The following is a 24,000-nucleotide window of genomic DNA, read 5'->3' as shown; positions in this document are numbered from 1 at the left end:
AGAGTAAGTTTAGTCACTGGTGTAATAGGGATAAAGTAAGTATAGATGCTTTTGTATACAAAAAGCATATTTACAGTATTGACTGTAACTAGTACCATAACTAGAAAAAGCAACTAGAACAAGTCTGATAGAAATGCAAATGCTAAAGCAGTGCAATCTACCTAATTTACTCTAAAATTCTACAGTAAAGCCATGGTTTGCCCAGTTTACACTACATTTAGCTACATGTTCTATTCAACATCACAATATTACCTGCTTCTTTGATAAACAATGGGAAAAACACTCTGCTTGCATGATCCTTCACTGATAAGCTTCAGCTGTGAAGTACAAGAATCCAATGTCCAAGCATCTGAGCAGCCATATCATTAAAACCACTGACAGGTGAAGTGAATAACATTAATTGTCTTGTTACAGTGGCACCTGTCAAGGGGTGGGATATATATTAGGCAGAAAGGGAACAGTTGGTTCTAGAAGTTGATGTGTTGGAAGCAGACAATTGGGGAAGCGTAAGAATCTGCGCGACTTTGACAAACAGCCAAATTGTGATGGCTAGATGACTGGGTCAGAGCATCTCCAAAAGGGCAGGTCTTGCGGTATCTAACTGGTATGCAGTGGTTATTACCCACCAAAAGTGGTCTAAGGAAGGACAACCGTAGGCTCATTGATGCGCATATGGAGGGAGGCTAGCCCATCTGGTCTGATCTCACAGAAGAGCTACTGTAGCATAGACTGCTGAAAAAGTTAATGCTGGCTATGATAGAAAGGTGTCAGTGAGTCAGTGAGCCCATGCTGACCCCCGTCCATCGCCAAAAGCACCTACTATGGGAATGTGAGCATCAGAACTGGATCATTCAGCAATGGAAGAAAGTGGCCAGGTCTGATGAATCATGTTTTCATGTTGATGGCTGGTTGCGTGTGTTACTTCCCTGGGGAAGAGGTGGCACTAGGATGCACTATGGGAAGAAGACAAGTCTACAGAGGCAGTGTGATGCTCTGTAATGTTCTGCTGGAAAACCCTGGGTCCTGGCATTCATGTGGATGTTACTTTGACACATACCACCTACCTAAACATTGTTGCAGACCATGTACACCCCTTCATGGCAAAGGTATTCACTAATGGCAGTGGCCTCTTTCAGTAGGAAAATGCACCCTGTGATACTGCAAAAATTGCTCAAGAATGGTTTGAGAAAGAATCCTCCAAATTCCCAAAATCTCGATCTGACTGAGTCTTTGTGGGATTTGCTGGACAAACTAATCTAATCCATGGAGGCCCCACCTCACAACTTACAGGGCTAAAAGGATATGCTGCTAACGTCTTGGTGTCAGATACCACAGCACACCTTCAGAGGTCTCGTGGAGTCCATGCCTCGACAGTTCAGAGCTATTTTAGTGGTACAAGGGGATGAAGATTTCCACCTCTTCAGTTTAATTACGCATAAGGAGGGAGGAAAAGTGAAATGCAATTTTCAAATCACATATGATCTGAATGCTTGGCCTGATTTCTTACCTCTTCCCTTCTTCAGGTTTAATCCTTGTATAGAGGTCATGCACAAATGAGATTACTGCTGTGTTGTATGGCTGGAATTGAGAGTCATGTTACAACAATCCACTGAATCATATGGCTTCACATAGAGTGCTGTTGACCTGCCTCTCACCCAGAACATCCACTGTTCCCCTTTCCTATAACCACAGTTTTGTAGTTCTATGTACAGTAATTCTTGCTATTTGAAAAATTTATATTGGCCATTCTACAGAATTGGAGAGAGGGACACAGGAATATTTCCTGATCTAAAATGTAGGGAAATGGTTAAAGTCAGTCTCAGCCAATGGACTAAAACATAGACTGTTTCGGTGGTGACATAAAAATGCAGGACACTTTTCTTTTTTACATAAAGTTTCATGATTTACAAAGAAAATATAATTTTTTTGAACATCAATAAAAAAGTATAATAAAGTGAAAACATTATTTCAATATCATTTTCATAAGTTGAAATTTTGGGGTTAGGGTTCGGGACATCCACCTCCCAATTGAAAGTACCCAATAAATGATGATTTTATATATATTAAGCTTACTGATACTTTAAATATTATTGTGGGTTTCAACAGATAATAGAAGGATCTTAGTAAACATCTAAGATTTGAATACTTAAATGCTTTTTAAATGTGCTTTTGGTTGTAGGACATCAGTTTGCACCAATTCTGTAGAATGGCCCATATCTGCTTGAAATCCAAACTGTTATTCATTTGATTTTGAACTGAATTGTATGTAAACCTGTGCATATTGGGCTGTAGAAATGCAGTTTTGCTCTTGGTAGAGCTTTGAACACTGTGTTCACTGAACTGTCAAAGCAATGAAAAATGCATTCACAGTTCAGTCCACATACAACTCTGTTTTGCCAACTGTGTGAAGAATTTACACTGAACTCGGTGCTGAGAAGTCCCTGTTAACAATTGTTCGAATGTAAACTATGATATGCATCATAACCCATTTCATAAAATGTCCTTCGCTGAGTAAAAAACAAAACACAACTGTGATAGGAAAATAATCAATGATATGGTTCCATTACTCCCCCAAAGTTAATTCAGTCCCAGTGACATCTTACTCCAAAGTATTTATTTGTAAATAATAAGCAAAAATGATTAATTTTTTATAAAGTATTTGTCAATGATTATAATCTCCTTACATACTTCACTATATAAACAATTACACGCTAAAAAAAGTTTGTGCAAACTGTCCACAACTCTTCTCCCCGTATAAGTTGTTACTATAGAAATTATAACATATTAGAAAAAAAGCACATTAATATATAAACTTGTGACTCGAGTTGTAGATGTAACTATTGCCAGAGCTGCTGTTATAGAAAATTAATCAACTAGCTAGTTTCTGTAAGAGGATGTCTACTTCAGCTCAAGCAAACAATTACTTCCTCCACAACTGCCACATTTGGTGTCTTTTTGTTAAATCCCTTTCACATCCTCCTCCGCACATCCTCTTTCCCTTTCTTTATTCCTCCACTAACAAACTGCTCCAATTTGCCAGTTAAACAGTTGTGGGGTATGTGGATGGATTTGGCAGCACTCACTGGAGCAGCACTTCACCATCTCTCAAGCTCACAGCGTTTCTGAAGCTTGATAATGCAGAATTGCCACTAATCTCTATTGTACTAATTGGTCAGATCATTTCCATAATTCCTCTATGCAGTTGTGACAATGAAAACATAACTGATTGTGTTTGGTTGAAGCAGCCAGGACTTTGCTGGAGGGGGATTACAGTTCCCAGACAACTGGCACATTCTTAAAGGCAAAGCACTTCCATTAAACAACTGGCCTGAGTCCGAGCACTTCACAGAGATAGCTCAGATGGGCAGCACTGGTGGACAATGATATTTAGCTCAGTACACTCAGAGAGGAAATGGAATTTATTGACTGGCTGTCTCTTTGTCTTTGCCCTGTTTTGCATGGTGCACTGTAGGGGTAACTCTGGCTGTGAGCATTCATCTGGAAAAAGAACAGCACTGAAATTCTGCCAGGGATGGAAATAAAAAAATAATAAAGACAAAAAATAAATACATAATGCACGCTTCAGTGTCTCTCTATGAAGGTGACATGGATTGGAAAGAAACCCAATTACCACAGTAACAGTAACATCAGCTGTGCTGGCTGCCTCGCGTTCTTTCAAGGCCGAGCTGACAGTGGAGAGGCAGAGAGTGGGTGGAGATCCTGTTCAACCCACAATCACCTTAAAACTTTGCAGGTTTGGCCTATTATAACATGTAAATTATATAGCGCAATGCAGTATCTGCCCAGAGAACAGCCTGACATTTGCAGTGCAACTCATTTTAGCTCAAGAAATGATGGACTCCTTGGTCACAGTTTCCTTCATGATGACACAGTAATAGTCAATTCCTAAATGAATGAAATGTATTGAACAGCCATGCAAAGTGACAATGACTCTACTTACATGGCTCAGAAATCTATAATAGCAGTGAAAACCATTACTCACCTCTCTCACAGGAGCGACCTAGGTAGCCAGTCCCTGAGCAGTCACACACGTAGCGGTTCCAGCCCTCCCTGCACGAGCCGCTGTTCAGGCATGGGTTGCTCAGGCACTGTTTTGGAGATTCTTTAGAGCAGGAAGGCTTGACACCTACGGCTCTCTGGGCCTCAGCGATGCGCCGGATGTCTTTGCTCTGGCCATCCATGAACAAGTCGCGCACACAGCCCACGTAACCATAGTTGAGCAGTGCAGTCCACACCTCGGTGGGAAATACCAGACCAGCGCGGTCTTCTGGCAAACCACCAAGGTACAGTGTGTCATCCAGATCCAGGATCTCACTCTCTCCGGGAGCGTTATAGGGGGTACGTACCGAGTTGACAGAGATGGTGCCTGAAAAGAAACAAGAATAGTTAGCGGTTAATGGGGCAGTGCTTAAGATGTTGGACTTCTAATTGGAAAGTTGTGGATTCAAATCCCAGCACTGCCAAAAATGCCACAGCTGGGCCCATGAGCAACTGCTTAGTTGTATAAATGAGATGACTAAGTCACTCTGGATAAGGGTGTCTGCCAAATGCCATAAATGTAAATGGTTAGAAGTTTAAACTTCAGTTCATTCTTCTTCGGGTATATCAGGGTCACAGAGAATCCATTGCCTTTTCTGCTAGGCAGAAATACACCCTTGAGGTCCACAGGGCACCATTCACAAACACCTTGGGGGAATTTAGAATCTCTAATATATTGGGATGTTTTTGAGAGAAAACTGGAGACTTGAACCAGGGATCTTGTAGCAGTCACACAGGAATGCTACCCACCTCACATTGCACATTGTAATATCTAATGTGTTTCTATAAATGTAATGATCTTATTTTAATGGTATAAAACTGTGATTCTGAATATTGTTATAAAATGGATATCAAGTTTTGTTGGTACAGCTTGGAAATTAGCTCCACCCCTATGAACAGGAGTGCTGCTCAGCTGCATACAGAGGTGTGGATCAGGGGAAGGGAAAGGTTTGCCACCCTTTTTCATGGCAATTACATTTTATTTTGCAGGCAGCAAAGAGCTGTAAATGTTACACACGGCTCTGTTAGTAACTTTCAAAAATAGTAGAGTGGGATTTTTTTCAGGCATGATGTGAACCCTATTTGGTTTGGTTCACTTCCCCAGTTAAATTGGGACAATATTTAATACTTTTTAATAAAACGTAATACCACTTAGAATAGTGGGCATTACAAGAGGATTAAAAACCCATTTGGAGTACATTAAGTATATAACTTCAGTATGTATACCATGCATTAAATAGTCTATGAAGTGTTTCAGTCAGCCAAGCCATTGAACTTTCTATTAGTAGTAAGTCTAAGCAATTTGGTAAGAACTTGCTTGGCACTTCTCCCTTCATAAGTGACACTAATGATGTCATGAAACATTTTAAAGATGGCATGACAGTCTTTGGATCCCTGAGATGTGAATCGCATGCATGGAATAGGATTTTTATTGTTTTGGGGTAGATATAGCATGACAATGTGCTGCACAGTAAAATGAATGATCATGGAACATTATACAATAAACTGATAATAGCAGAGTACGCAGAATCAAAATACAGTTAGGTCCAAGTACAAATTTAGTCCATTTGTGACCATATTCACACACACATGCACACACAAATCCTAACACTATAAGTCTGTAGCCAAGAGCTTCTTATTAATATTAATTCACAAAAATATTAATGAAAGCATTTTCGTCAGAAACCAGAGCAGTACTTAAGTGGGACTGATCTACGAAAATTTATGAAATTCCAATTCACAATGGTATATTAAAATTAAATAAAAAACAAAGTGCAAGAATTAAAATGCTAATTGTCAGCTTATGTGTGTAAATGAGCAGGATTTAAAGTACTTAATATTTAATTCAACATATACTTACAATTCACTAAAGTACTGTATCGATTTAAACAGCACTTTTAATTAGCAGACTGTACCCTAGTGAAACCGGGCTTTGTGGTTGGTGATTATTTGTAGTTATCTAAAGGAAAACCAGTTGGATAATGTGCACGCTGAATTCCTGACTAACTGCACAATCATCGCAATACCGTCATGATTATTTAAAAAAAAAAAAGGTTTTCATTGTAATTAAAACTTTTCAAACATGAACTTGATTCTTAATGGATCACAAGCAGCAGCCATTTTGGATTGTTCGTGATTTGGTTTCATAGACATGGCAACCAGTTAGGAGCTACTTTTACCTTTATTCTTTTTTTTTTCCCATCCTGATCTCATGAGAAATCCATACTAATTAGGGCAATGTGTTTGGATTTTGTTCAATTGCACTTGAATTAAGTCATTAGAAAAGGTCTGAACGCTAAATCCACCAATAATTCTAACCTTTGTTTACAGCTTAAGTCAGGCGAATAGTTACAAATTTGCAAGCAAGCGTGTTGAATTTTTTTTGTGAATAGATTCAGCATTGCGATCATTTCAAAGTCTTGATATCAGTGCCACCTACAGTTCTTAGCTTAAATTTTAGCTTGACACGGGTACAGAGGTTAATATAACCGATAATGATCTGCCTTCAAGGCAGCACCTCACATTGACTCTAATTATATTAAAACTCTTTTATGGACTCTAAATCAGCCTCATTGTTTTCTTGGAGACAGTTCACTAACAACATTTAAATCCACAGTGCAATTCTGCATCATCCCCCACCTTCATTTAGCTCCATTACATGCTGCCATTTTTCACGCCTTAAAGGCAATGACAAAAGAAAATACATTATTTGTGTGATGGGCCTTTGCAGTCAGGAGTGTAATGTACATAGAGAGCTCACAGAGTCCTGTTTATTAATGTTTAACTGCCCAAGTTCAATAAAACACCATTATGATTTAAAATATGAGTGCTATTGGCCATTTGCAGTGCGAGACCTTTATTGTATGGTGAAACACAAACTATTTAATCCTTAACCAGGGCTAAATTGGTGTAGCTGTAAGCAAAATAGATACCGGTAATGAGAGTAAAATAGGAAAGAAATACAGACTGACAATAATAATCCAAACTTTAAAGTTTAAAACTTAAGCCTGCTTATTACAGACAAGCTGAAAAAGTTTCACGTTTTTTTTTCTCCTTGGTTACACTTTATAGTATTAAGTATCTATAATTTCTGTGCAGTTACATATGAATTATACTTGCGACTTTAATGCAACTACTGAGGATATCCAATATTAAGCATTAATACATAGGTATCAAAGTCCTTTTTGTCTTGTACACAATAATATCTTGATAGTTATAGCATGACTTTCTGTCTCAGGTCAGGTAATTGCACGTGTAACAACACTGTGGGTGTAATATTATACATAAGATAGTGGTTTTCCAAACTTTTCTTTATAATTGTTTGCATCAGGGTTTGCATAATAAAGCACAGTACATTGCTAGGGTACTGCTGAGTTTGTTACAGGACCAATATTGTAGAAACTACACAGTAAATGCTAAGTTAAACGTTAAATTAAATGGACAGCTCCTGTGTAGTATGGAGGTACTGTAATCATAAAGACACGTATAATTAGAAAACCAGAAGTCCATACAAACTGCATTTCATAGTTCACATGTGTAATTAGCTAATATAATGTTATGATAACTGATAGTGGATAACACACGTGTAGACCCACCTGCCATACATCAGTACTCACATTAAAGTTCTTTGTATAAAGTGGAAGATTTTTTTCCCTCCATTTGGCTAAATTTGTAGGTTTCATTTGCTGTACATGTCATTAGGTGATGTGAATTTTGTTTCTCTTAATTAATGTTGTTACATCACATCTTTCTATTATTTAATCTCCCTGACACGCACGTGTGCACGTGCACGCACACACACACACACACCATCTTGTCCAGTGCACTGAACTTGGCGATTATTGCCCTAAATAGCAGCCAAACATCTCTCTCAGGTCATCAGTAATGAGCATGCTCCATCATCCAGCCTCTGGTTCCCAGCGCTCACAGATTACACACCACAGCATTCAGCATTACTGTATGGTGGGCCTGCCTCTATACTTCCACACACACACACACACACACACACACACACACACACACACACACACACACACACACACACACACACACACACACACACCATAAAGCAAAGGCAACCTGAGTAAACAGACATTTTATTCATTAATTTTTATTGAAACAAAAAAAAAAAAAAAAAAAAAAAAAAAAAAAATCCAAACTTTTGGATATTTGGATGTGAAAAACTAATTGCCCCTTAAAATTAAAATCTAGTTGTGCCACCTTTAGAAGCAATAACTGCAACCAAACGCAAGATCAGTCCTTCAATTACTTCTAGGACTAGGACTTACTCCTATGCTTTGGATCACTGTCTTGCTGCATAATCCAGTTGTGTTTCAACTTACAGACTGAAGACCGGACATTCTTCTTTAGGATTTTCTTGTAGAGAGTAGAATTCATGTTTCCCTCAATTATTGCAAGTTGAAGCATGAAGCAGCAAAGCATCCCCACACCATCACATTTCCACCACCATGCTTGACCATAGGCATGATGTTCTTTTCTTGGAATTCTGTGTTTATATATATATATATATATATATATATATATATATAAAAAAACGGGACTCCTGTCTTCCAAACAGTTTCACTTTCGACTCATCAGTACACTGAACATTCTCCCAAAAGGTTTGCGGATCATCAACGTGTGTTTTGGCAGAATTCAGATGAGCCTTAATGTTCTTCTGGGTTAGCAGTGTTTTTAATTTCTCCTCACTTCCATGGATGCCATTTTCCCCCAGTGTCTTTCTGATAGTGGAGTCATGAACAGTGACCTTTATTGATGCAAGAGGCCTGTAAGATCTTGGATGTTGTCCTTTTGTAACTTCCTGGATGAGTAGTTGCTGTGCTCTTGGAGGAAATTTTAGAAGGTCGACCACTTCTTGGTAGGTTCACTACTGTACCGAGTTTTTCCATTTGGAGATAATGGCTCTCACTGTGGTTCTTAGAGTCCCAGAGCCTTTGAAATAGCTTTGTAACCTTTCCCAGACTGATGTATCACCATCATTTCTGGAATTTCTTTCAATTTTGGCAAAGTGTGTTACTGGGTAAGACCTTTTAACTAACTCAACGCTGCTGAATTAGTTCTATTTAATTGCTGATGTGACTGAACAGGGTTTGCCCTTAACCAGGTCTGGTTGCATTTAGTCCAGCTGAACCCCATTATGAATGCAGTTTCATAGATTTGGGGAATTACTAACTACAGGGGAAAGTACATTTCCACACAGGCCTAGCTGGTATTGGATAACTTTTTTGCTTCAATAAATAACTATCATTTATAAACTGTATTTTGTCTTTACTCAGGTTGCCTTTGTTTTATCTTAGATTTTGTTTTAATTTCTGAAACAATTTAATATGAGCTATACACAAACAGAAAAACTTTTTCAAGTACTTTTTCAAAGCACTGTATATGCCTACATACACATCCTGTGCGTGCATGAGAATCTTTGGGGTGTGTGTGTCTGTGTACGTGTGTGTACTGTAGGCAGCCAATTCATACAGACTGCAGAGTGACACAGCACAGCTCATTCTGTTTGGCACACAGTGAAAGTCCCATCTGTCAGTCCCGTTTCAGATTCTCATAGCCTGCCAATCTCACAGCTTTTTTTTTTCTTTATTTTCCATGCCATCAAAATGTGACCAAACTCACTATGGCAACAATGCAACACTGTATTAGGGGGCTTATGCTAATCTCGTTTTAAAGACGTGATGGAATTGAGCTTCACGGATAGCGTCTATGGAGTGTGCCTGGAAGAAAAATACAATTTAAAACCATAGAGGAAATATCTTCTCTCTCTCTCTCTCTCTCTCTCTCTCTCTCTCTCTCTCTCTCTCTCTCTCTCTCTCTCTCTCTCTCTCTTTTAGCTGAGCCTTATTAAATCCCAATTGAATACTGCATTACCGTGAAACTAAAATACCACTCTTGCTTTAGAAATCTGATTTCATAATTGCTCCATGCGCCATTTAATTTTCTCCACATAATTCTCGCTCGCTCTGCATGTCTGAATTAATGTAGGTGACCTGCATATCTATCTCCGGAGAGAAGAGGAAGATGAGCGTTTTTCACCAAGAAAAAGAAGCCTCAGATCAATAAGGCAAAGTTTGGTGGCTGGAAGGACACAGGAACATAAAAGACCACTCTCCAGATTTCAGGTAAGCATTTCACTGATGGAAGGAAGTGAAGGAGGAGGGGAAGAATGAGGGATGAACTGTCTTTATTGGGCAGTGCCAATTGGTAACACTCTCCCTCCTGTGGGAAACCGACTTCTGGTTTCCATGGCAACTTGTACAGAGAAAATAGTGGAAGCGAGAAAGAGGAAGAAGAGAGAAAGATGGGGGCCATTCGTATTTAAATCCCAAACTGACCGAGCATCTTCAGGCTTTCATGCCCATTCATAATTGAGGCAACACATTAAATGCCAATAAGAATCCATCTACTGCATCACTAAATATACACTTAAGGGTACAATAAATAGAATTATCTATGGAAATGAGAATTTATTTTTATTAGTTTCTTTGAAAGCTCACTGGAATGTGAGAGTTTGTAAAATGTCTTTAGGTTGACAGTAATTCAATGTGAAATATATATATATATATATATATATATTATATAATATATATATATATATATATATATATATATATAAAATATGATTGTAACTTTACTAACTCATCACCACATATACCAGAAATAAAATAAATACAACTATTTTACCTGATCTGCCATCCCTCTGGAAGTCCACATGGTACCATTCTCCATCGTTGACCTTTTTGTTGACGGCCCTGGTCTTGGTTGTGCCCGAGCCCATGTCTAGTAGAAGGTAAAGGTGGCCATCAAGCATCTCAATGGCAAAGAAGTCAACCTTCATAGTTTTGGGGCCCTTGGGGTCTTTCTGCTGCTGCTGCTTGGGCTTGCCGTGGCTAAAGAGCAGCAGTCCATTGGGCTCGGTGGTGCGGAAATCAAAGGAGATGGAACCAGCCTTCTTTGCAGTCCACTTGCTCAGGATGATGTAGGACTCGGGGGTCTCGAAGGTGACAGGGTCCAGCGTGGCCACGTTCTCACACTTGAAAGCCACCATTCCACTAACCTTCATCTTGAGGTCGCCTTGTTTGGCCAGGCGAGACAGCTCCAACCTCACATCGTTGTTCTTGTACACAACCTTTACATGCAAAACAGACGTACAAGACAAATTTGAGAAAAATTTGTTGAGAATGTAAACGCCAAAGCACAGACTGTCCCGCTGGAAATACACCTTGTTTTGTAAAAACATCAGTAATATATCAATTTAACTGTCACTTGCTGGTAATTTTCACTATTTTAACTCCTAAAACTCCAGTTTATTGTTCAGATATTTATCTTAAAAACTATTCAGTACCTACTGTGTCTTATTCACCTTAGTGAAATTAAGAAAGGTATATATCTATGTGCAGAATTAAAGTGTGGGAGATGTATTTTGTGTCCTACAGAATTTATAGTACTCATGATATTTACACAGTTCATATGATATTAATTCACATTTCTTTGGTTGAATCTGGTTGAAAATGTACAGAATATTATACTGAATTGAAAGTATAGTTATTGTGTATATACCTAAATGTACTGATGAAGTGTAGTCATGAAGTTCAAATACATAATTATTTTTCATGTCTGCACATAGCAGTTACTTTATTAATCTGTTCGCTGAATAAAATATACTGCTGAGTAAAAAACTCTTTTGTGCTTGAAACCAGACACGGATGATATCTTGAAAAATCAGCATGAAAGTGCATTTTGTATCATAACTGTATTGACCGATGATGCAGTGCGGTGTGCGAGACCGTACTGAGTTAGTGTAATTTCGCATATTATCCATTTTTTACAAAGGCTCCAGCCGGCTGACATTTTTTTGTCTAACTGCTCTTTTTTCTTTTCTCCACTGGCTGAAACGCTGTGAATTTCAACCCAGCAGCAATCTGTGAAGCGCTCAATATCTCTCTCTCTTTTAATCCCATTTCGATTTCATTTGAGCCAAGAAAGAGATAATGGAATGCGGATATAATAAAGGGATACTGATGATGCTTCAGAAATGTCAATCACACGGCCAGGAACTAAAACCATTACTGCAATTAACAAGCCATAGATGTATTTTTTCCCCTTTTCCTCTGACCTGCCCACTTTGTGTGCTTCATAAACTCTGATAAAATTACAACCTATATCTAATAAAGCACTGTGTGTAGAAGGGAATGAATTAGAGGGTTGAGGCAGGGATAAGGACAGGACTCCATGTGTATCTGTGTGACATGAACTGGACCATCAGTACACTAGAATATGTTGAGCAAAGGTTTCTGTAAAATAAAACCCTCCAATGAAGGATACTATCAAATAAAATATGTAAATAAAATGGAATAATTAAAAATACACATACCACCTACATACAGATACAACTGTGTGTACACAGTCAACTTTATTATATTCACAAATGTGTACTTGCAACAAATACCAGTGTATCTTGACCATCATAATTACACTGATCTGGTGTGAATGAGTAGAACAGAAGATGAGTCTAGAATCTTCTTGCTGTGGCTTATTGGCGGAGTACAAAGGATTATCATGTTTGTGTTTACAGGTTTAAGACCTTGGGTAGCCATTCTAATCTGGAGAAATGACATCATTACAGCATGGCCCAAGAAAGGGATTACATGTGAGCTCCACTGATGGTACCAGTCCAGACATCTGCTGCATCACAAGCTTCACCTTCACACCCTGACAAACAAGCTCATTGATTTCTTGTGTGTTGCATTTGAGATGAATGCTTTAGCTTCAAAGTGCCTTTGCTGAGCCTGAACTGTGCAGTTCATCTGGTCAGGTGTGTCAATATGATGACACACAGTTGAGTTGTACCAAAAGCTACTTGTCTGATCTTAGTAATGACCAAATCAACAAATCTGTTTCATTACCATCACGAATCATTAATCACCCTGCCTTTAACTTTGTTTACCTGTGTAGCCTGGGTCACCCTGACCAAGCCATCGCAGGGCACAATCACACACACACATTCACTCACTACGGACAATTTCTAAATACCAGTCAGTCTACAATGCATGTCATTGGACTGGGTGAGTAAACCAGAGTAACCGGAGGTAACAGTCTAAGCACGTGGAGAACATACAGGGCGGAGGTGAGATTTGAACCCCCAACCCCGGAGGTGTGTGGCAAATGTGCTAACCAACAAGCCACCGCATTGTTACCATTATGTCTGCTTTACATTTCACTTTATCCATCTTCTATACCGCTTATCCTTCCTTCAGGGTCACGGGGAAACCTGGAGCCTATCCCAGGAAGCATCGGGCACAAGGCGTGGTACACCCTGGACAGGGTGCCAGTCCATCGCAGGGCACAATCACATACACACTCACATACCCATTCATACACTACGGACACTTTAGACATGCTGATTAGCCTACCAGGCATGTCTTTGGACTGGGGAGGAAACCGGAGTTCCCGGATGAAACCTCCGCAGCACATGGAGAACATGCAAACTCCGCACACACAGGACCACGGTGGGAATCGAACCCCCGACCCTGGAGGTGTGAGGCGAACTAAGCCACTGTGCGCCCGTTTCACTTTATATTCATATGTATTTGCCATTGTTACGACAAGGATGGTCAATATGCCTAGCTAACAGTTGATATTTGTGGATAAATTCAGTTCAATTTCAATTCTTTTTATTCGATTGGATTCAGTTCAGAAAGAAAGTTGACTCCTAATGAAAACTTGTGAATGGCCCAAAACGGCTCAGGAACATGGGTGTGGTTTTTTTTGTTTGTTTGTCTTCAGTCAGGGAGGCAGAAGACAGTAGGAGGCAATTGATCCAACAAACAAATGGCAAAGTAGTACACAGCAACTAGTAATGGATAGAGAGAAGTATATATTTTGTTGCGGTCATGTCAAACAAAATGGTGCCATACTTAGTCAGAATCAAGAATGGTGCAGATTTCAGTGTCACCTCATTTGAAGGTGGATATAGAATGCCAAAATCCTGGCTGTGTTGGGAAAAATGTAGCTAGCTATGCTGATAGCTAGGCCAGTGGTTCCCAAACTTTTCCAGGGCAAGGCCCCCCAAATGGCATTAACATCTGACCGAGGCCCCCCTTTTACAAGATGTCTTTAAAACACATTAAAAATACAGACCTCAGATTTCAGACTTCTATATCCCCCCCCCCTTTTTTTTTTTTTATTAATAATTACATCTTATATCTTTACATTACATTAGGAATTGATTGTATGTGTGTGTGTGTGTGGTTGTCTGAAAAAAATCATGTAAAAAAATCATGCATTTATTTATTTTTCACAGCAAATTGAGGCCCCCCAGGTGCCCCCTGGCGGCCCCCACTTTGAAAACCACTGAGCTAGGCTACTCTGCAAAAATTGATCACAGCCACATTAAAGCCATCCTTTACAGAAATGTAACAACTACATTACAAGCTACATGGAAATGGAAGCTACATCCAGATTGATCTCCCAATTATGGATGTCCAAATTACACACAGTTGCCCCATCATGCCTACCAGGAAGGGATTACAAGCCTATAGGGATTTGATCAGAAGACAAAACTTCTTTGCATTTTACAAAACATTCATCCATCTATCTATTTTCTGTACCACTTATCCAGGACACAATCACACTCTCTGTCTCTCTCACACACACATACTACAGACAATTTGGGAATGCCAATCAGTTTACTGCTTCTTTGGACTAGGGAAGAAAACCCCTGAAGCATGCAAACTCCACGCATACAGGGCAGAGGCAGGATTCAAACCCCCAACTCTGAGGCAAATGTGCTACCCACTAAGCCACCTTGCCCACTGTTTTACAAAATATGTCATTGCTTACTATAGAAAGCAGTAATCTTTCTCTTTAACGAATTTTTTTAAAGCACTATGCTTTAAACTGCGATGGAACAGAATGACTGTGTGTCTGAGTGTTATTCTTAAGTCTGTGAAAAACACAACTAACTCGGAGAGCTCACAGCACATCATCAAATTATAAAGCAATAAGACAAAAGAAGACTTGTGTTACAGTGAGTTTATCACAGGTGAGGGTGTTTTTAGGTATGATGTGTAGCAGAGTACCTGAAAACCCCTTGACCATTACAAAATCACTATAACCCACACCTTCGAGTGGCTTAATGCTTTTATAAAATGGTGACTAAAACAATAATGATAAAATCCAGTGTTCAATAAAACATTACATTTATTATTAATAGAATTTGAAATGAACAATTCTTCCACCATGCACTCTAGTATGTAATCAGTAAGCTTTAGTTACTAAGCAACATAAAGGACAGAGATTACAGTATTCTACGGACAAGACAGTGGCCGTCAGGAAGTGTAATGGATTTATTGGTTTAAAACCTGGCACGTTAATTACTGTGATGTGGTCACAGGAGTATCAAGGATTCTACAACGGCTTTGTATGCAGCTCAGCTGATCAGAGTTTAGAACCTAAAAAGTTGCACTTTTCTGTAACTGGCACACCAGATGGATGCCCCAATGGGACATTTGAGAATTTGATAAAGACTGTATATTTTTTGTAGTTTCTCTACTGCTGGATAAATTTCCACATCCATGTTTCTTTCTAGTGAAAAAGAATATGATCACAGAGCATCCCACAGAGGGAGCTTTCCCTAATAGAAAGCTTACTTACCCTATTAGTCAAACCTTTAGCTTCCTGGTAGTCTGAAAGGTTATTTATCCTGTTTGTCACGCTCTTGTTTATTTTGTTTATTACTGCTGCTGTTGACGATCTGTGACCTATTTTCAAATTAGCAGTCTTCAGATGTGAGGCAACCTCATCAGCAATATTAATTAGTGAATGCATTTCAGCTGTGCTGGGTGTGTGTTGGAGGCAGCTTATAGACCCTGCGCTAAAAAAGCAGCACAGACTGATAAATAATTCTCTCAGTTGTTGATTTGATGCATAGGGCTTGGTGTTTTACAGGGCAAAGAGAAGTGATGTGACTTTTCATAATGTGTAAAGCGACACCTCTAGTGGGGCAACACTGACAAGAAGCAGCACAATGCTCATATCAGCCACTACAATTAAAAAAATCATGATATCAAAATGTGTGTGTGTGTGTGTGTGTGTGTGTGTTAGGTGTGTTAGCAGTTACAAAAAAAAATGCACTTTTACCTGAATAGACAAAAGATATTTGCAAGTTTATACAGATATGCAGTAGGGTCTGTCTGAGGAATGTACACTACAGAAGGTGTATTTTTTTAATCCGTATATGGAAATGAGAACAGCTCTAAGTAGGTGTGTGGGCATCCTTTAAGTCCATATATAGAAGAATGTATAATATAGTACTAGTACTAGCATTAACAATAGCAATTTTTACTCATACAGATTCTGTTAGCCAGCTAGCTAATACATGAGTCCAATTCACTGCTTATGCTAGCCAGTTAGCAAACAAAAAAGCAAAATTTTCGAAGAATTCGTTTAGTCATATTCATAAATGTTTATAATATTCATTACTAAGGCTAGCTAGTTATAAACCTGACAGGTTTTAGATCAAATTGATAAATGTTCATTATCTTTACTACGAATCCTAACCAGCTAATGTAACAGGGTTTTTTCTTGTTGCTGTTTTTTGCTTTGTCATTATTGTCCATTGAGTTCTATAAATACTATGCCCAGGGGCTGCAGAAGTGTTCATCTCACCTTCCCCCACAGGTTCTGTAAGGAAAGGGAAACTTGTCCTAATAAGTTTAAGTGGCATTATTCTGTACTTCTGTTGCTAGCCAGTGTAGTAATTTGAGATAACCCAGCAGGTTTCTGTAGCACTTTCTTAAGTCAAATTCATAATTATGTTCATTATCATCTTTCCTAATGCTAGACAGTTAGCTAACATGAGCTCACTTAACAGGATATCTGAGAGCCGGGCGCCTAGTCAGAAATGTTTTAAAGGGCTAGCCTTTGAGTTTAATATAATTCTGTCCCACTCAAAGACACACCCATTGGTCTGCAGACAGAATCCCTTTTTAAAATTGAATTTAAAATTCCTTTTCTGTGATATAACCACGATACAGTGTCCTCCACTAATACTGGCACCCTTGGTAAATATGAGCAAAGAAGGCTGTGAAAATTGTCTTTATTGTTTACCCTTTTGATCTTTTGTTTAAAAAAAAACCCAAAAATATTCTGCACTCATGGATATCAAACAATTGCAAACAAAAACACAGGTTTATCAAAAAATTGTTAAATATAGGTGTAATAAAATAACAGCTCTGAGTCTTCTCCTATAATGCCTGATGAGGTTGGAGAATACATGGAAAGGGATCTGAGACCATTCCTCCATACAGAATCTCTCCAGATCCTCCAAATTTTGGAGGTTCACGCTGGTGGGCTCTCCTCTTCAGTTCACCCCACAGGTTTTCTAAGGCTTTCAAGTCAGGGGACTGGGATGGACATGGCAGGACCTTGATTTTGTGGTCAGTAAACCATTTTGTGTTGATTTTGATGGATGTTTTGGATCATTGTCCTGCTGGAAGATCCAACCATGGCCAATTTTACGTTTTCTGGCAGAGGCAGTCAGGTTTCCATTTAATATCTGTTGATATTTGATAGAGTCCATGATACCATGTATCCTAACAAAATGTCCAGGTCCTCTGGCAGAAAAACAGCCCCAAAACATTAAAGAGCCTCCACCATATTTAACCGTGGGCATGAGGAACTTTTCTATATGTATACCTCTCTGTTTACGCCAAAACCACCTCTGGTGTTTATTGTCAAAAAGCTCTATTTTGTTTTTGGATGAGAGTAGAGGCTTTTTTCTTGAAACCTTTCCAAACAACTTGTGGTGATGTAGGTGACTTCGGATTGTAGTTTTGGAGACTTTCTGACCCCAAGACGCAACAAACTTCTGCAATTTCCAGCTGTGATCCTTGGAGATTTTTTGGCCACTTGAACCATCCTCCCCACAGTGCGCGGAGACAATATAGACACACGTCCAAATCCAGGTTGATTCATAACATTTCCAGTTGACTGGAACGTCTTAATTATTGCCCTGATGGTGAAAATGGGCATTTTCAATGCTTGTGCTATTTTCTTATAGCCACTTCCCAATTTTTGAACCTTTTGCTGCACATCACAGCTATATTATTTGGTCTTATCCATTGTTATGAATGACTAAGGGAATTTGGCCTATGTGCTACCTCATATTTATACCCCTGTGAAACAGTAAGTCATGGTTGAACAATTTCCTGTTCCTAATCACCCAGATGTACTAAAAAATATAACAAAGATATTTAACAAATATTTTTATAAACCTTTGTTGTGTTTGATATCCATAAGAGCAGAGTATGTTGTTAATTGTTTGAACAAAAGATCAAAAGTTTCAACAATAAAGACAATTTTTCACAGCCTTCTTTGCCTTCATTTTTACCAAGGGTGACAATATTAGTGGAGAGCACTGTATCTCACTCATTATACCTAACCAAATACACAGAATCAATGTAATATAAACTTAATTACTTTCCTGCTAAAAACAAACAAACAATAGAAACCCTTTGTACTGGTTTTAATGGTTATAATGGGAATCGTATTTGTTTTACTGGAAACTCTAATGGTCCCTGTGGGTCTCTACTGGCACTTTGTTGCCCTCTATTGGTGGCAAGTCACTGTATGTCTAGTGCATACCATTAAGGACCAATAGAGATTATGGTAATGGTTTTAAAGGTTACCTGATGGTTTGTAACGGTATTTCTAGTGGGAACCATTATAATTTCTATGATCATTTCTATTGTTTTGATTTCCAGCTGGTTTGAAGGTTCAGGTCAGCAGTAAAACTGAGCAATGTCAATGCAACTGAAGAGTAAGGCTAATATAATATTTGATTCCAATATTTCATACAATTAAAGGGTGAGTGTGTGTGTATGTGTGTGTGTGTGTGTGTGTGTGTGTGTGTGTGTGTGTGTGTGTGTGTGTGTGTGTGTGTGTGAGTTCTGGTTACCTCCTTGAGGCAGCCCATAAAGTTGTTGCTAACAGGAGATCCGGGCAGATCGGCAGTGCTGGGGCTGCCCCCGACGTAGAAAAAGTCATCGGAGCCTAGCATGGTGTAGTCCTCTTGTGTATATCCAGTGGTGGTGAGAATCCCATCCACGGATATTGTAACCTAGACAACAAAGCACAGGGAAAGGACACGCTATACTCACACATAACTTGAATGCTGATATAGGGCTTTAGTCCCCCTCGTAAGGATTTGGATAAATAATTTTGTTTTCGCTTTTGATACTTTGTTCAATATTTAGCTGTTGATTTAGAATAAACCCATTTTCATGTCTGTTTCAGGAAAGAGATATTACACTTGTTTGTCTTTAGATAGTTCCATTTTGGTGTTCAGTTCTAGTCTGCCAGACCCACAGTATGGGTTAGATCAGGTTAGGTTAGGTTACGTTAGGTTAGTTGAGAGAGTGAGTGGCACAGAGGCCCACACTCGGTGTTAGTATTGCCAGTACTGGAAAACAAAGATAAATCAGCAGACACAAAAATGGTGTTAGTAGCATGTGTGCGCTAAAAGTTAGTATTGCTTATGTACAGTGCATGTCGACTACTTTTCATGTTTCCATATAATGTAAAACAAAGAACACAGCATGCCACTGGGGTTAGGAATGAAAGCACAGGCAATTAGAGCCGCACACATTTCACACAGCCCTGACTGAATGGGAAGCAGGCTTCATGATCTCTCCCTCCCTGCATGCATACAACGAAAGAGAAAAGAACAATTATTTTCTGGGATTTAAATTGGACAGGAATAAAAGGAGAGCGAGGGAGAGAGAGAGAGGACCACAAACAGTGAGCACAGTTAATGAGACCAAATCATAAGAGAGTGTGTATATATATATATATATATATGTGTGAGTGTGTGTGTGTGTGTGTGTGTGCATGCAACTTGCTCACTTAGGATATGAAAGCAAAATCAAGATACAATAAAGGAAAAAATTACTAAGCAGCCACCCCTGTTAGACTCAAATGGCCTGATGCAGTGCAGAGATGTTAGTAAAGGGGTGACGAATACCAACGCCATGCGGAGTGAAGGCCCACGGTGCTGCTGGACCAATGAGACACACACGGAGCCAGCTAACCGAGACCAGCTGGTGAGCAACATTTCACACAAAAGAACAAAACAGTAAGGGAGTAATGTAACTCTACAACATGGACAGGACAAAAACAAATGGGATAAACCAAACAGATGATAAGATAAAGAAAAAGGGGACTTGGGCAGGGAGGGGGAAGTAAGCGTAAAAGAGTACCAACCGCAGTTTCCCCCATTTTTTTGTTAAGTATAGATGTCTACGGTTCAAAGAAAGGAAAATAGACACACGGCAAACCCAAACTAAGAAACAATTAGAATGATATCTACCGAACAATGTAGTTTGTTTACCATAGCGTGTCCAATGCCTGAGTGCTTTGTGGAAAAGGGGGGAGAAAGGAAATTAAAAAACAGAACACCATTCCTCAGTCAAAAAAGATGGTCTGTTGCCAAGGTTAGTACATCAGCGTTGCACGTTAGTAAGAGGTAATTGGTTAGTAAATGACACATTCCATGGATGAGAGGTTAGTTTCTTTTCCCCAAAAAGCAGGTTAGTAACATTTAGAAAGAGCAAAGGAAGAGAAGGAGAGGAGAAGCAGACTAGAGTTTTGCACCAAAGTGCTCCCAGAGCTGTTTCATCAGGAATTCAGCCAGTCTACCATATACCCCACCCTGTTTTACTCACTGCTCGAGCTCAAAGCCTAACATCGCTATTATCTGACAACTGGATTTCTACATTCACCGCCATACTACATGTCATTATTATATGCCTTGTAAATCTTGACACTCCAAAGACTAGACAGGTCTTCATGTCTTGTCTTGGTATTTTGATATAATGTGATGAGTAATGCTCTGGTAGGAATTTATTGATATCTTGTTCGCTCTTTTTATATCATGCTCTAGCATACAAATATAGTGCATAAGTCTATGATTTTTTTTCTCAAGTTCGAAGCACAACCACTTGCCTATATCTGAAAAGACAAGTGATGCGTACTACACATCTTTCTATTAGATACAATTATACAAGGTGTCTGTTATCCTGCCTGCGGTTTTATTCCGGCATTAACGTCGTTAATCTGAGTTAGAATCTCTTATGCCAGGACATTATGGATATTAACATTTCAACTCCTGGCCAAGCAGCCATTGCAGATTTATGACTTCTATTTTTAGTGGAACTTAATGCCACAAATATCAATGCATCTACTGCTAACACTATGGCAAGAGAAAGCTTCCTGTTTAGAGCTTTTATGATAAATAGATTTTTATCCAATCTTGACCACCGCCTTTTGTGCGCGGTTACCTGACGGAGGTTCCTGGTAACCTTCACATCATGCCAGGCATTGTCATTAAATTTCCCATTGACGGGCTCAACCAGGGCCTCGAAGGCCCCAGAGCCCAGATTGATGACCAGCGAGACGGCGCCGTTCTTCAGCGCCAGGTTGACGTAGTCAGCCGATTTGCCTGTGTGGAGCATCAAGCCATTGCGCTGCAGGGTCTTGAAGGAGAGTGTGATCTCGTCGCTGCTGCTCTGGATGGGGTTTGGAGAGAGGTCGTAACAGAAGTACTCCGAGCCCTTGAAGGTCGCCACATACTCCTCTCTCACTGAAAAAGACGGGTTTGGGGAAGAAGGGGAAGATTGTGGTACTTTATTGAATGCAGAGACTCATTAAGACTCATAAGACATTTGAACAGACTTGGCAGAAAACATTATCTTCCCTCTAACACATACATGACTTAACAAATGCTCACGATTGGCTAGTATTGCTCTGATTGACAGGTGAGAGAGTAATGCCAGCCTACCCACCTAAAGAGCATGGACAATTATGTTCTCTTGGACTCAGACTCATGATCTCTTGGTAGTAGGACAAATACTTTTCTGTTGTGCCACTTGGGAGCCAAACTGCCAGTTCCTTAGAATATATGTGATTTTGTAGGTATGTACAGACTCTAACCCATCTGTTGCTATGCACGATTTGTCATTCCTCCTCTACCCATTCATCACTGGAAAATTACCATCAATGAACAGATATTATTTGAGTGTAGGATCATCCTCAGCACATCAATTTACCTTGAATCCACCTAGTAGGTGTGCAATTAACACAGTAGTGCTATTTGGCTGGATATTTGTGGTTGGCAGACAAAGGTTTTTTTCAACTGAATACTGATATTGCAGCAATATCCCAGCAACACTATTGTACCTGATACCAGTGCCACATCCTTCAATATTTCAGTATCACTTCTGCGAATGTAATATCTGGTCAGTGGTGATCCTATGGTGGTATCTTTTCCACTGATGGATGTGTTGGATGGGAAAATTGTGCAAAGCAACAGATGGGAACGTACCTGTAGACCTATAAAGCAACCTACTGTCTGATAAAATGGTTACTGTGTGTCCAAAGACTATCTTTCCCATTAATGAGTTCTGTAAATATGATGCAGAACAACTTACCTTTTGTCTCTCATGAATGCTAACCAGTTATTAAGAACATGCACACACTCACCTCCGAGACAAAGGTCAGAACCATCTGGTCATAAATGAGAGCCAAGGATTATACAGTAAATAAACCATCCACACACTCTGTGCCGTGGTAACCATATCACACTCTGAGATCCATTACTGTAAGTGTTCCACACACACACACACACACTATTATTTAAATAACTATATTGCTTAGAGGTTATTTTGACCACTTACCTTGAACTCAGTATTCAACTATTATAAAAGTGACTGTGAATCTACTGTATAATTCCTCTAGCAGCTGAAGACAGATAATACAATGACTCAGATTTAGTGCGCTCAGTGCCTCCTCCGTCATGTCAAGAATTTCAATGAGAGAGGCTATCTTTTTAATGGCCAATTCACAACAAGACTGAACCAAATTACCATGAATCCTGGAATTTACAACACAATTAGGTCAGTGTACAGGCTAATTTACAACAGGAATATCTAGAATATTCTCAAGTGGGAAACGTTGAAGGGTATCAGCTGCGTCTCTCTGCTGTGATGGAGATAGTGAGGGCTCAGGGATGAAGGGTGGATCTGAATCTGGCTCTCCTCCATCTCCTTCTCATTGAGCTGACTCAGCCTGAGTGTGACACAGTGCAGGAAGCTGCCCACAGAGTCACACCAGCATGCCAGCATTTATGCACGGACACACACGCACACACATTTTTCCAGTTGTACACTCCCACACATGCAGGTGGAATGCAAGCAACAGTCAGTATGCTAATTTAATTTGTAAGACTACAGCGGTCCCATCCTGATGCCAAGCGTAGCTCAGCCACCCTGAGTGCTTTATCTGTGTTCCATCTGGATGTTTACTAATGTGATTTTCTTCAGTCTCATATCTGTAATCTCTCCACTTCTTGCTAAATCAGATTCCTCTCTATACCACACCACAACCATAACCACACTACACACTCATAAGGAAATCCAATTCTTCATCTCATGTGCCATTCATCGCACTGAAGCCATTACTCTGGAAATAGGCTCTTCATCAAACAGCTACATTTTGTATGTGACATTTTGTGAAGTGCAAATAAGCAATAGTGAGTGACAGCTGAAGACAACATCAAACCCCATTTGTTACAGTACATAACTCTAAAAGCTCAGTGTCCCCCTTTTCCCTGTGCTGGGACTACATTCTGTCATCCTGACACTATTTTATTCATAAAAATATTGGGGTTTTTGTTTCGTTTTTTTTTTCTAGTGGCCGAATGATGAACCTGCGGAGGCAATATAAATTTAAGACATGATTATTTTGCAATTACCGGCTCATCAAATTCGATTAAAATCCAGAAAAGGTTCTTTCTATGATTTTCTCTTGCTCATTCTCTTCACTGTTTTGATGCTACAGGCGACAGTTTTGCCCTGAGGA

General features: G+C 39.4%; 1 protein-coding gene across 11 annotated transcripts in view; it reads right to left on the bottom strand.

Moving 5' to 3' along the window:
- The window catches only part of nrxn1a (neurexin 1a), a 170,320-nt gene that overhangs the window by 80,562 nt on the left and 65,758 nt on the right, over window positions 1-24,000 (bottom strand). For 9 of the 11 annotated variants that reach the window (XM_017484124.3, XM_053685086.1, XM_053685089.1 and 6 more), the window contains 5 exons: window positions 21,423-21,724; window positions 20,474-20,497; window positions 19,043-19,204; window positions 10,768-11,212; window positions 4,004-4,387 (listed from right to left, as the gene is read on the bottom strand). In XM_017484124.3, the coding sequence (XP_017339613.1) occupies window positions 4,004-4,387; window positions 10,768-11,212; window positions 19,043-19,204; window positions 20,474-20,497; window positions 21,423-21,724 (1,317 nt within the window). The remainder of the gene's footprint in view (window positions 1-4,003; window positions 4,388-10,767; window positions 11,213-19,042; window positions 19,205-20,473; window positions 20,498-21,422; window positions 21,725-24,000) is intronic. The other 2 variants (XM_053685090.1, XM_053685087.1) reach the window with 1 other exon arrangement.

This window comes from Ictalurus punctatus, chromosome 13, assembly GCF_001660625.3.
Source record: "Ictalurus punctatus breed USDA103 chromosome 13, Coco_2.0, whole genome shotgun sequence".
Lineage (NCBI taxonomy): Eukaryota > Metazoa > Chordata > Actinopteri > Siluriformes > Ictaluridae > Ictalurus > Ictalurus punctatus.
This window is presented reverse-complemented; position numbering and strand designations above follow the sequence as displayed.